Source organism: Opisthocomus hoazin, chromosome 2 (assembly GCF_030867145.1).
Source record: "Opisthocomus hoazin isolate bOpiHoa1 chromosome 2, bOpiHoa1.hap1, whole genome shotgun sequence".
NCBI lineage: Eukaryota > Metazoa > Chordata > Aves > Opisthocomiformes > Opisthocomidae > Opisthocomus > Opisthocomus hoazin.
The window spans coordinates 122,017,037-122,031,499 of NC_134415.1; the positions used below are offsets into that span (position 1 = coordinate 122,017,037).

At 37.7% G+C, this 14,463-nt stretch overlaps 1 protein-coding gene across 1 annotated transcript in view; it reads right to left on the reverse strand.

Moving 5' to 3' along the window:
* Positions 1 to 457: 457 nt before the first annotated feature.
* APOB (apolipoprotein B) overlaps positions 458 to 14,463 on the reverse strand; it is a 37,873-nt gene continuing 23,867 nt past the window's right edge. Inside the window, exons 26-29 of the mRNA XM_075414906.1 lie at positions 6,426 to 14,003; positions 5,523 to 5,637; positions 4,490 to 4,673; positions 458 to 3,384 (exon numbers count right to left, since the gene is read on the reverse strand). Of these exons, the coding sequence (XP_075271021.1) occupies positions 1,558 to 3,384; positions 4,490 to 4,673; positions 5,523 to 5,637; positions 6,426 to 14,003 (9,704 nt within the window). The 3' untranslated portion in view covers positions 458 to 1,557. The remainder of the gene's footprint in view (positions 3,385 to 4,489; positions 4,674 to 5,522; positions 5,638 to 6,425; positions 14,004 to 14,463) is intronic.

Genomic DNA, 14,463 nt, shown 5'->3' on the forward strand with positions numbered 1-14,463 from the left:
TGTGTATACTACTGCGCTTGGCAGATTCTGATTTTTGGGTTAATGTAGCTCATCCGAGAAAAATCATTACTGGCAGACCTACTTGGGTAATAATATTATCTGGCACCAGGGATATCAAAGTTGTTAGCCCAACTTGCTCTGAGATCTTGCTAGATTGGTGTGGACCAGCTGTGGAGATGGGAGTGTTATTGCTGCATAAACTCAACACCGGCACTGGGCTCTCCCGTTTCCAGGACCTGAGCTAGCATCTTTGCATTGTGCTGCTCTGTGCTGTAAAAATGTATCTGCTGCCACAAAACTTTTTCGGGTATTTGTAAACTGGTGCTCCATTGCTTCACGTATGTGCCCAATCATACCATGGGATGAAACCAGACTCTCTGTTTTCACATTAATGAACAAACAACAACCACATTACAGAGTGAACCGACTGTACCAAAACAGACATGTACACAAAATATTTAGTGCTGTTTGTTAAAGAGTTTATTCTCAAAGAGGCAACATTACTTCAGCTTGAGCATGCCTTTCTCAAGGACTACCTACATAGTATTCCAACAGCTGAAAATAAACGGTAACAGGTGTGTGGACCTCAATAGGTTTTTGATTTTCCACTCAAAAGAAGTCCTGTTTCGTGAGTGAATTCTTCAACATTATTTAAATTCATCTTTAACTTGACAATTCATTTAAATGAGGTCTAGGCTTCAGCCTAGGAGACTGAAAGAAAAACTTTTTGATTCCCATCATATTCAGTGATGTCAATGAAACTTGGACAGTTAACTAAACTTGCAATAACTAAAAGTTAGACAATTTGATGTACAGACAGAAATATCATGGGGAAACAGGTAAGAAAACCCTGTATTTCTGACTCGTAAACTAGCCAGTAGAAAGAAAACCCATCTAAAGTTCTTAGTACAGTTTTCTCAAAACTGATACATGCATAAATTTAATTTTCTTAACAGAACATTGGTATTATTACCTGCAGTATTCCAGAAGCCAGATTTCAATATATGTTGATATTTCTATGGTTTTTTTTCACTTTTTGATGTTATTTTTCATAATTTATTACTTTTTTCCTTCATATTTTTCTACATGCTCTTTTCCTCTTCTTTTTCTCCCAAAGATATCTATGAAGGTCTTTCTATGTTGGGAAATAGACGTGTTTCCAAGCTGTTCTTCAACTGGCTTATGAATGTGACCTGTATCTTAAAACCTGTTTATTCTATGCATTCCATAGCTTTTTTGACTATTTATAATATGTATTGCACATTATTGGTTTGATCCAACATACAGTGAAATCAAAGCAAAGACTTCCCACTGACCTTGACAACTTGCAATAAGCCCTATAGTCCAAGTAAAAGTAGCAGCTGACACAAAAATGCAATAAAGGACTCATTTATTGGCTTATTAAGTTTATTCAAATAACCTAGTATAGATTATTTAGTTTTCACTTACAAATTCAGATTCAAACAGTATCTACCTGAAGCTCCAGTATGTTGATTGCTGTTATTTTTAAATATATTGTGGTACAAACTTAGAACTTCTCCTCTTCTGCATGTCCATTCAAGTCTTCATGCGCTGCTGTATATTTTCCATAATCTGCTGAAGACTCAGTTGCTCAGTGGCAAGTTGTTCGTCAATGAATCTTTGCATTTCTTCCCACTTCCTTGAGCCTTGCTCAATGCCTTGCTGAATCAGCGTGAGTGTTAGTTCCACTTTTTTTCCGAGGGCTTCTCTGCTTTTTTGGGGCATTTGGTATATGGACTGCCAGTCAAATGGCTTGGGCACATCTATTCTAAGCTCTCCTTGACGAACAGCTATATATGGCTTGATGGTCTCAGCTGTTGTTTGCTCAAACCAACGAAGAAGCTCTGAGATATATTGCAGGAATGCAGTGCAATTTTCTATAGTTAGATCAATTAACCTTTTGGCCTCACTGATTAGCTTTTCTTGGGAATGACTAAGCTGCCCATAGATCTCCTGGAGTTTTTCTTTGACTTGCTTGTTATATTCATTGATTTTCCTCTTAGCAGCTGCAGACCAATATCGGATTTTTTCCTGAGCAGCAGATGACAGCTCCATGACCTTCTGTTTTCCTTTTCCTTCAACATCAGTTATAAGGTCATAGTATTCCTGGCTGTAGTTTTCCACCAGCTCTCTTGCTTGGTCTGTTAGGCGTGTAACTGAGTCAGCAAGATCTCCAATATACTTGTTGTGCCAATCCACTAGTGTATCTATTAGATTCTTCAGCCATCCTAGTATCTTGTCTTCCACCTCGTAGTATTTCACCGACCATCCAAGTGTAGTTGGATCAAAATATTCCTCCCGCAATGCCTTTACATAGAGGAGCAGCTGGCGCAGCTTTTCTGAGAGGTCCTGGAACGTCTTCTGGCTAAAATCTTTAAACTGAGAAATGTATTTTTTAACATCTTCTGCCAAGGATCTCAGTTTCTGCACATAGTCTGAAGCCATCGCATCTTTGTACAGCTGTTGTGTTTGGACTTTGATGTCTTCAAAATTTTTGGACTGCAAGCTTCTAACCATTTCTTCTACCTTCTGAAAAACTTGTTGCACTACTTGTTTCAGCTGCTTAAGCCTTCCTGCAAAGTCAGCTTCCCGGAGAGTAGCAAATGTCTGCCTGATTTTTTCCTGCAAATGTTTCAGCATTTCTTTAATTTGATCAAGTACATTACGACCTCTAAGAATTGTTTCAGAAGCAGGAACTCTGACTTCCAGCTCATTGATAGCTGTAATCAAGGCATCAAAATACTCCTGAAGTTTTGAAAGACATAAATCAGCACTTTTTGCTACCTTCTCTGTAGTCATCAGGTATATTTCCTCACCAGTGTACTTTTCAGACAGCCCAGGGACCTGGAATTTTGTGGTCTTCAGGAATTCAATGGCTGAGTCAATTAGGTGTTTTATTCTCTTGTGATACTCTTCTATTACATGAATTGTAGCATCCAAAAGCTTTGCTTTTATTCTTTGATAGTCAAACTGTTCAGCTTGATCTGCTGCTTCTTGATACAGCTGTTTAGCTTTGACCTTCATCTCTTGATATTTGCCAGAGGCCTCATTAGCAGCTGTGCGAAGCTGAGCATCTATTTGATCTATTCGTTTTACAGCAAATGTGTATGCTTTGTCAGCATTATTCTGAATGATATTCTTCATTTTTAAGGTGGCAGCACTAATTTCCAGTCCCATATGCTCCTTATGATATCGATTAACATACCTATAACCTGCATTTGTCATTTTAGATACTTTTTCTTTTAGACCCAACAGCAAGTCTTTGGCAGCATCCTCTTTCCAGTTGAATTTCATTTGAATCTGCTCAGGTTTCTTGAAGGATATTTCACTTTTTAATATGTCGATGTCCTTCTGAGGAGCAGACTGAAAATATAGAACAGGATAAGAAAAATGTAGCATGTATAGAAAACAAATCCGATAATATTTATGACTATATTTCAACACTCTCATCTTTGCATCTTTAATTTTATTACATATTAGGACAAACACACTACAATTTTTTGTCCACTGTAGGTTTGTTTTCATCTTGAAAGGTTATTTTGGAAGAAATTATATCATACCAAGATACCTTGTGCCTCTTCAAACAGCAGGACCAGAACATAACTTAGTCTGGTCTTTTTGAAAATTTGACCGCAAATACGATTTTTCCTTCATTTGTATTAAATGCCTATCATGTCTCGTAAGGCATGTGAATTACTTGGGAAAATGGGCCTTCTACTCATCCTGGAGATCCTTTAAAGTGAATTCAAAAAGCATTTTCTTCATATGAAAATATTAAAGGATTTAATTTTGTCATCATTTAAATCAATGAGACAATTTAGAGAGTTAGAGTAATTAAAGATCTTCAAATGAGAATCTATTTACGTAAACAAATTTTCCAGTTTTCAGTTGTAAATAGTGAATTATCAGTTGCTTGTGATTCTGACATTAGTATAAAATTTTGAAAGGTAAGATTTAAAGTTTGATATTACTGTAGTATGCCAATAATAATAGCATGTTTTGTTAACAAATCTAGTAAGGTTTTTAATTCTCGTAATGTATTATGATATATTAATGGATTAAAAAACACACTCTACAGATGGTCTGACCTCTTCCAGTGGCCTGTTTCCTATAATGGTCACTTTTGTAATAATTGTAGTAGCCTGATGGGTACACATTAAACCTGATGGGTGGCTTATTTAAAACTGTATTTGTACTTTCTTCACGTTCAGTGGGTGTGTGTTCTTGATCATAGTAAAGGGCAAAATTAATTGTGTGGAGGAGCTGAAACAGCTTCACGCAGATGCTACATTTAGTATGGGAAAGGCCAGTGTATGAAACAAAAATTTTAATTACCGATAATATAATTTTTTTTGGACAAAAGGGTGGTTAATTTATATCTTAACATACACATGCACAAACTTTCAAAGGGAACTTTTCCTCTGACCATGCCCAACTTTGTGCTTTTTATTGCATATATCAAGCTTACCTGAGTTCGGTAGTAAACTTTTGCCGTGAGAATGTCAGTGTCCATTTCAATGAGATATCCCAAGGTCCCTGCAGAGGGTGAAGATACTGAGCCGGATAACCTCCTGTCAGTCTCTTGATAACGCATATGAACGTCTGTAAAAGCTGGGCTGATGATGTCTAGCGATACAGTGTTGTCCATGACTCTACAACAACAGTGAATACACAGCTATCAAGGAATGCACAAAGCACAAGTCCAATGCAGTATGCCTAAATACATTACCACCTGTTATTTTATATATATATTTTTATATATATGTGTGTGTGTGTATGTAAACAATGCCTTTGTCATCAAAAGAAAATGTAGGGGTTTACTATCCACATTTCCTAGGATTTAGTCTAACACATTCAAAACTTCACGTCACTCCAATATTCCCGTTTTAGATAAAACTATAATGAGTTCTGTTGAGAATTTTCATTTAATTAGGGCAGCAAAACAAAACCTGTAGCTGTACCACTATCAGCTTTCTACAGATTTCAACAAGCTGACTGCATTTTTTTCCACTGACATAGGTATAGACAGTACTTTTTATCTACATTTGTACTCGCCTTCACAGACTTGTGTCGCTTGGATACGTCAACACAACACTTGCAGATCGAAACAGGCAGTTCAAAGGCCAAGTGCATAATCCTTAGTACTGGTACTTGTGAATAAAAAGTGCTCTTTAATGGCTTGTGGTGCCAGAGGGTTCCAGTGAAAAAAACCCTATATGTTGATGGTCAGATCTAGAACTGCTCTGAACAGAAAATACTGTGTTTACATCTCAGCAGTTTTCTGAAATGGGGCTGCTGAGAAAAGCTATTCTAGAAATGCTGAGAGGGAACAGCTTTCCAGCTATTGAGAGAGAGAAAAAGTCACATCTGATAATGACAGGGTAGCTACATAGGTTCTTAGTAATTACAGCAAAACACTCTGGGGCATTAGAGATCAAAGCAACAATACATCACTGGCAATTCTGTCTATTATAAATTATATTATTAGAGCAAATCTTTACCTAATTCCCGAAACAGTAAGATCTTCCTTGTAGTTTGCGCTCATGTCACGATGTGAAAAGCTGCCAGTTGTTTTCATAACAAACATGCCTTCTTCATACTTGTAGTTTGAAACAACTGTGAAAAAGATTTCAAATGTATGTATTTCCAGAACTTACCAGCAAACAAGACGAAATACATGTCCAGATATATGTTAGATAGCCAATTGTGGGCTGTTTCAGCAGTACGTAAAATTATGCATCAAGAAACTGAATGCTTATAATACCCCAAATAAAAAGCTATGAAAATATTTGTTCAACTGGAGTACTTTAAAATTCAGTTTTCATCTATGTATAGAACAAAATGGATATCACACTTTGCATTCATGGAAATCATAAATGGGAATTCTAATTTCTTGAGATTTTAGAATTTTATTCTGACATATATTTTTAGTATTATTATAAAGTCTAGAACTCAATACTATATGGGACTCCAGAGTTTTCCAAGTTCAAATAATTTTTTTGAAATCAAATATGCTTGGTTCCCAAGGAAAAAGATACGTATTTATTCATCTGAACTGAATCAGATAAAAAGTCAGCCTGCCCTCTCCTTTACATGTGTTGTTGCAAGTAATGGGGGAATGTCATGTTGTGCACAACATAAAGTAAGGAACTGCTACACAGAAAAGAGATCTTTTCCATTTTTTCCACAGTATGCCATTAATTATACATATATCCAGTCATTAGCCTTCAGGGTGACTGACTGAGACTCTGATTAAAGAAATAATCTAATGTCAATGCTAAATAGACAGCAACACCTTCATATGCAAAGTCCTGGGAAAAAAAACCCAAAACACCGAACTGAAAAAAAACCCAGTATATTGTATTTGCTGCAAAACTGTGGCATATAGAATATTAATGTCTTACCATTCAAGTCATATTCCAGGAACTGCAATGTTGAGCTGCAGGTAGAATCAATGGACTGTTCAAAAGAGTCCTTTTTGTTTGCCAAGTCTGTTCTCCAGGTGACATTGTACACAGGGGAAGCAACTTTGAAAGATCCAGTCAAGGCACCAAATGATGGGATGTAAATTCCAGCAGGCAAGGATATTTTGAGAGGAGGGATCTCAATTTTCTGTTCAGGAATTGTAATTGTAGGCAGATCAAAATCTGCAATCTTATTAGCTACTTCATCCAGATCTACATGAAAACTGCCAAGAGAAATACTCTTTGGAAGAGTGAATTGAGACACAGTTATTTGGTATTCAGGTATTGTCACCTCAAAATATGGTATTTTATATTCTTCTAATGTAATATAATCGGTGCCTACATCCACTTTGGGGAATCTTAATTTTGGCAGTGTGGGTAAATTGACATCAAATGGCATTGTGTTTAGTGTCTGTGGAATTTTTATGCTGCGCAAGTCAACGGTGTATGCTGGGACCTGGAGAGTGGTGAAAGGAACTCTGAACTCTGGAGTGCTGAGAACAAGGCTTGGAGCCTTTAGGTGTAACTCAGGAATCCTGAAAGTGAAGCCATCGGTCAGCTTATTCACAGGTATGGGGAAAAAGTAACCATCCTCACTCTTTGTGTACACGAGGGATGCCGAACCATTTAAGTACTGTTTTCTGTCAACACTGGTAGTGACGTCCAACTTCAAGATATCCCATAAGCTCTTCTCAGAAATAGGACACTTTATGTTTTTGAGGAAGTCCATGTATCCTTCCAAAGACCCAGAAATATCAAACTTTGCCTTTGATTTTTCATTTGATAACTGCATATCATGACTGACAGATAATGACTGAATTTGGCCTTTACCCTTCCAGGCAACTTTCTGGTTTGCAGTACTGATTTTCGTTATGACAACTTGATTAACTGAGGCTGTGTCCAGGAAGGAATTTGGCTGAGTGGCTTGAATATGAAGATCTGCTGACATAGCCCAAGGAGTCAGCTCTACGGTTGCTTTGCATCTCTGAGACCCTGTTGTTGTGAAAAGAGGTGTGTATCGTGCATAGTTCCTCCCATTGTGATCCCAGACTGCATAAACACGATGGGTAGATGCTTCAACTGCAAGTATTTCTTTCATTTCACCATTCCAGAGTCCATCCACTTTGGAGTGGGCTTCAAGCTTAAGAGATGATCGAGCTCCATTAGCATTCAGATAGGTGTTTGCCTCATGGTCTAGACTTCCAGAAAATGCATTTCCAGTGTAAAATACTCCGTCAATATCCCCATTTGTAGAAGCTTCTACTGATATGTAAGATGTAAGGCTCTCTAATGCTAGTTTGTGAGCAATTCTTCCCTTAGCACTGGTGCCATATTTAGGAGTATTAAAATCATACATTAATTTTAGCCCTGAGGAAAGAGTGGGTTTAGACTTAGTATTTCCAGAAAGTTCTTGGCTGAAATTAATTTTTAAAACTGGTGTGTTGATTTCTGCATTTGTTGCCACTGAAGCTTCCAAGTTCCTCTTTGTGAGACTAATAGTGCTGTCATGATTTCCTCCTAGAAATTTGTTATTGGTCAGGGACAACGCTGTGGCCAGCTTCAATCCCCTTTTTCTTGTCAAACTTGTTGAACCATCCAGCTTAAACTGCAGTGCATCAAAGAGAGAAGAGGATGAGACACTGAGTTGCCCAGCAATATCTGACTGATTGAACAGCCCGGCATTTGCAGTTAAAGTGATCACACTGGATTTAAATGACAAGTCATAAGTAATATTTCCCATGGCAGGAATTAAGATGTGGTTTGACGAGCTGCTGATTCTGAATCTAGGAAGCTTTAGAGTGCGTAGATCCTGTGGGACGTGAAGAACTGGAAGCTCCAGAGAAGGTAAGACTAGTGTGTAAGAGGGTACTGAAAAGCCAATAAATGGAACTGTGAATCCTGTTGTGCTTATTTCTTTTGGGAGCATGTAACCAAAGGCTGGCATCTCAGCGGTAAAAGGAGAAACCTCAATATTCACAATTGGAATGGTATATCCTGGAATCCTGAAGGTGCGTGGTAGTTTGTTCAGTGATGTCTGTATTTTGTATTTGTCAAATTTTGTTTTGGCTTCATTATATGACTTCGTGAGAAAATCCAAAGCAATGTTTCTTCCTCTCTCAAAATGTTTATTGAAGAAAATGATGTATTTATTAAGTGCTTCATGCACTGTTGCTAAAGGAAGTGGGATTACGTGCATGTCTTTGTTTTTCTCATACCGAGCATTCAAATTTAAGTCAAAGGATTGTCGTGTTGTCTTTAATAAATGCTTCAGGCCTGCCTGTTCCCAGAATGAATAATTTAGCTGAGGAGTTTTGATTCCAGTGTAGGGAACCTGAAGCTGAGGAATGGTTAGAGGAATATTTAGGAAGTCCAGGTTGGCGTCTCCATTCATTTCGACATGAGCTTCAATTCTGTCATCATTGTTGCCAGCAGACATATTATGGAAATATCTGTATTGATTGAACCTGCCAGTAGCTTGCCAGCTGACCTGCTGAACAGAAGAACTGAGTGCAAAACCATAGTTATTCAGGAAGTCAATTTTGCCAGTCAGTTTCATTGGGAAGCTGATTTTCATGTTTCCATCATTGTTTGTTAGTAGACGAATTTCAAAAGGCTGGGCCAAGAAGAAAACCTCATTATTTACAGTTCCAGTAATCCGTCCATTGAGCCGAGCATTATGAGAGCCTGTTAATTCTACTTTCATTCCTCCAAGCTGTGCTGTGCCTTTTATATTGAGAACACTACGTCCCACACGCTGAGACTCAATTTCAGACTGAATCTGAAGTGTTGCATAATTTAGGAAAGCACATTCACATCTCACAGCTTGGTTGACTTTCAGGTACTTATCATTTATTCTGTTGTTGGCAGAAAATGTAATAATGGGACCATCAAACCTGAAAGTGACATGTGAATCATGAGTGCCTTCATCAGAGAAACTAGGAGAAGCCCATTTCCAGTTTCCTTTACCAGTGGATGTAAGTGATATGAGTCCTGCATTTACTTCTGTTGTCACATTGTTGACCAGATCAGCCTGGCTGGAGAAATCAGCTTGTGGAATATTCAGTCTGTGGGAATATGCCGTTCCACTCCATATTGAAATTTTTCTTTGCAGCTTGACCATTAAATTATTCTGTAGTTCTATTGAATTTTTCGTTGTATATAAGTTTGCTCTAGTTTCAGCTTCACCTTCTACCGAAGCCCCTAAAAATATCACTTCATTGGTGTGATCAACTTTAAGGAACCTGTGGTTGACCTTCATGGAATTTTTAAGGTTCAGCTGCTTCATCTCAGGGGCCAAGAGACGTGAATCTACAATAACACTGAAAACTAGGAAGTCTAATTTGGATGTTGTTTGAGCTGAAAGGGACGTCACAAATTCTGGACTGTTTACAGATGTTGTAGTATTATGAACCTCAGCTTGTGTAGACAGTGTAAAGAATGGAGAGATGACTTTGAAAGCACCAGACAATTTGCCAAACATAGGGACAGTCACAGTATGTGGGATATGTGGAAGCTGGAACTCTGGTATCTTCATGTTAGGAATCTGGAGCTCATTTAGATTTAGCTTTGGAACCAAGAATTCTGGTATTTGAAACTGAGGCATTTGTATTTCTGGGAAAGAAATGTTAGAAAAAAGCATATCTCTCATCTTCAGATCTTTAAAATATAAATCAATTGCTGGCAACTGAAATTCACCAGACATGAGTTTGTCTATTGTTCTCATAATCTGAAGTTTAATCTCATTCAAGTCAATTGTGCAGGAAGGAACTTTAAATGTATTTAGAATGGTAAATTCTGGGGTAGTAAATTTCACTGGGATTTTCATGTCCTTTAGTCTCTTAATATTTATCTCATAGGACGGGATATGCAGATCAGTCAGTGGAACAATGAAGTCTGGTGTTCTAAATGTTGCTTCCCGAAGACTTCGGAGACTAACCTCAAAGGCAGGTATAGTGACTATAACAGTTCTGATTTCAGGGACTTTAAATCCTGTTTCAACAAATTGGTTTAAATTTTCAGCCCAATTTTTCAGATCATACTCTTCAGCCAAAGCAACAATTTTCTTAAAAGCTATGTTCCACTGTTCAGAAATGTGTATTACAACAGAATTGTAGAATTGGCTTATCTTCTGAAGATACCACTGGAATTCTTGGGAAATATCCATTTCGGAAATCCTCTCTCGCAGGTCTTCCAGATGTTCATTTACCTTGGCTTTCAGATTAGCAAATGTTGTTGAGTTTATGAGCTCCTTGAACCAGTTAACTATTGCAGCAAGCTTGGTGTCCCGTAGTTGTTCTATGTATTTTGAAATAACGGCTCTAAAATCTCTCAGATACTGTTTCAGTGCTTCTGCTTTCTGTGGAAGTTCTAGATTTCTGAGTTCCTCATTTATTTTCTGGGTCATTTCTCGGATTTTGTTATTTGTGTCATCAACAAACTGGTTATAGTCAAAAGACTTGAGCTTTTTAATAACCATGTCAAGGAACTTGTTGACTTCCTTTATCATCATTTCATAATCAAAGGTTTGCACTTTCTTGACAGCATCATCAATAAAAGCAACAGCTTTATCAAAGCATGACTTCACATCAATATTTTTCAGGTAGATGATCAGTTTCTGTATTGTTTCTTTTATTCTGTACTGGTTAAGCAGGTCTATCACTCTGTCCATTAAAAAATGTAACTGCTTATCAATTTCGTATTTTACAATCAATTTGTGCATATGACCTCGGAAAGCACTGATCTTCTCAGACACTTCATACTCTTCCATCCAATTTAGAATAAAGTCTTTGATTTGTTCAAGAATGTCCTTAATTTTTTCAATTGGCAATGAATGCTTCAATTTCTCTAAAACTTCTTTAGCATCAAACATTTCAATCTGCTGTTTCCAATTTTCTGCAATGCGTCTGACGTCAATATTCTGAACCTGAATCTTGAGTTGTTCTAGGTTTTCCTGAAACCTAGCTGTAATCCTGTACTTCTCATCTACATTTTTAACCCAGGCCAAAGTGCTGCTTCCAATTTTGCTAGGATAATACTGTTGAAAAAAAATTTGCAATCTTTGAATAGTTTCAACTACAGTTGTTCTTATCTTATATTTGTTATCTAGAGCTGTCATTGTTTCAACTATTTGGTCAAGAAGCTGTGCAATAAGTGCTTTAATGTCATACTGCTCATAATGGTCTTTGATGTATTGCTCAACTTGTATCAGATAGACTTGCAGCTGGGATAGTATTTCTTGAAGATTGACCATGGCTTTTTCCAGCATAATTTGGAGATCATCAGATGTTATTCTGTAGTCCTTTGCGAAAGCAACCAAATTATTTTTCATGCTGCTAACTCTGCCTTTCATATCTAATTTATCCATGTAATCATTAATGTGCTGTGGGAGTTGATCCAAAGTTGCCTTGTATTTTCTCATATGTTGTTCTATGTTAATGTTCTTCAGGTAACTTTGGATGGCCTGCAGCATGGACAGAATGGTGCCTCTGATTTGTTCAAAGTAAAGCGGCAAATGTTCCAAGAATGGTAGGTTAATAACATGCATATCTTTATTTTTGTCATACTTCACTGAGCCAGAGATGCTGAATTCCTGAGGCTCTGACACGCTGCCCCTGAGGCCCAATACATCAATTAAATTAACTTCTTCAGATATGAATGGTAATACGACTGATGTGTCCATTACAGCGAGATTTGCTAAAGCTCTCCCACTAAGCTCCACACCAGTCTTTTCTGCATCGTTGTAAGCACTGAGATCTTGTGAATATACATTATTGTTTAGCTGACTTTTCAATTTCCAAGCACTTGACTGCTCTGATGGAGTAAAAAGCATATGAACTTTGTTATCAAGCAGCGTAGTGTATCTTCCTCTAGACTTCAAGCTATGACTGGTAGATCCTCTGTAATCATGGGAGAAGGTGAAAGCAAGAGGCTCTGCTTTAAACAGGAATTTGCTGTAGAGGTCTCCTGTGTGTTCACCCATAGCAACTAGCTTTCCATTACCATTGGTATGTACGTCAGCAGTGATAGCAAATGGGGCCATAGTGGAACGCACAGAATTGCTGAAACGGAGAGATCTGGAATCACAGTTTGTGTTCATAGTAACTGAGGAAGCAAGGCCTGCCACGTTCAGATTAACTCTGTGGCTCACTGCTGCACCTTGAACATTTGCGACTGTATCTGTTTTAAAATTTGCAGCTAGGTCAGCATACGCAATGGTGTAGGTATGCCTGATTTCATCTGCTCCATAGGCTCCTCTGACATTGCCACCCAAGTTCAGCTTCAGAGGTTCGAGAAGCAGTTCAGCTTTGTTGGAAACTTCTGTTTTAGTGTATTTAATATTATTGCTCAGTTTAGCTGTAAGTGAGCTAGGCTGCAGTTGTAGGTCAAAAACATGCTTATGGAACTTGTCAAAGCTGAAGCTGTTGTCTAACTTCGAAGCAAATGTTAAGGATAAGCCAGGAATATTCAAATCATTTGTGTACTCCAACTTAATCTCTTTGAATGATCCTTGCAAATTATTTGAAAACTTGAGTCCTTCTCTGTTAACTCTGAAGTTTAAAACATGTTTGTTGTCCATACCCAGAACTGTACTCTGATATTCAGTTCCCAGTGTTATTTCTGTTAGGCTCACCCTTCCACCTAGATTGAATTTTGCATTGTTTTTACCATAGCGCCCAGAAGATGACAGTGACATGGAGCCTCCAGCAGTATCAAGTTTGGCATTCATTTCACTCTGCATTGTCAATGGACTAAACTGCACATTTGTGGTTGCGCTGCTGGCTAGACCATACTGATTTACATTAAGTGATGACTTATGTGCAGCTCGATTCCTTTGATCAGTCATAGAAATATCAGTGTTGAAAACAAGATCCTGGGAATTGAGAGAACCTGCAAACAAGGCATAATACTGGCTTTGCTTGTAAGTGGCTTGGTACTCGGATCGAAGTGCTGCCATCTTCCTTGACAAAATTAACTCCAGCTTATTGACACCTGCAATATGTCGATACCTCCCATTTGTTTCAGATGTCATTTTCAGCTGGCTGTTTTCATACTTCAGTGAAGCCGTGTTCTTTAATAGTCCACTTTGTACATCAGAAACTGAAGTAATGGAAAACAAATCATCACTGTATCTGCCAGATACCTGATTGGTAGCCTGTAGGTAAGAAGAATCCAACTTCAGATTTGATTTTCCTTCTAAAACTCGTCTCTTTTCATTGTACGAGCTTGACAGAGTGTAAATGCTTCTCGCAAAGACAGAAGCCACTTCCAGCTGTCCTTCCATCTTGACGTTATTGATATTTACATTATTTGTCTTTTCAGAAACAACATCACCGGAAAATGAAAGCTGAGGACCCAGAGTACTGGATGCCATCAGTGACACGGTGTAGTTTGCAACTGGACTAGGATCATAACTCTTTGTCCTGGCCAATTTAAAATTTGATGTTAAGAGTCTGTGCTTCAGGTGATTTTCATATGCACAGGTGAATCCATTTCTACTGTATGATGCTTCTCCAGAACCTGAAATAGGAAAAAGAAGACAAAAGATAACAGTGTAATTTATACCTTTTTGTCTTTAAGACTTTGTCTGATGCCACTAAGCTTTTATCTTACTGCTTGAATTGCTATTACTGTTATACCATTTTGCTTTAGAGGCCAAAATATTTTGGTAAATCCTGAATATTTCTATAAAAATTATTATTTTGATACTTGGGGTTAAAATTTTGAACTATGACTAAATTACAACTATGACTAAATTACATCTCTACACTACTGACCATACTGATGTGAAACAGCATGAAGTTACGTTGTTATTTAAACTTCAGTTGAGAAGATGGACTCTCAAAAATAACACATATCTAACATGCCTGTTTTTTAATGTTTTCTTTATTGTGCTTCATCTACGGTGGGGAGTTTAGGAAAGACTGAAGCTAGCTTGTCCTTTTGCAATTTGAGAACTCAAACTGCAATTTGAGAGGAA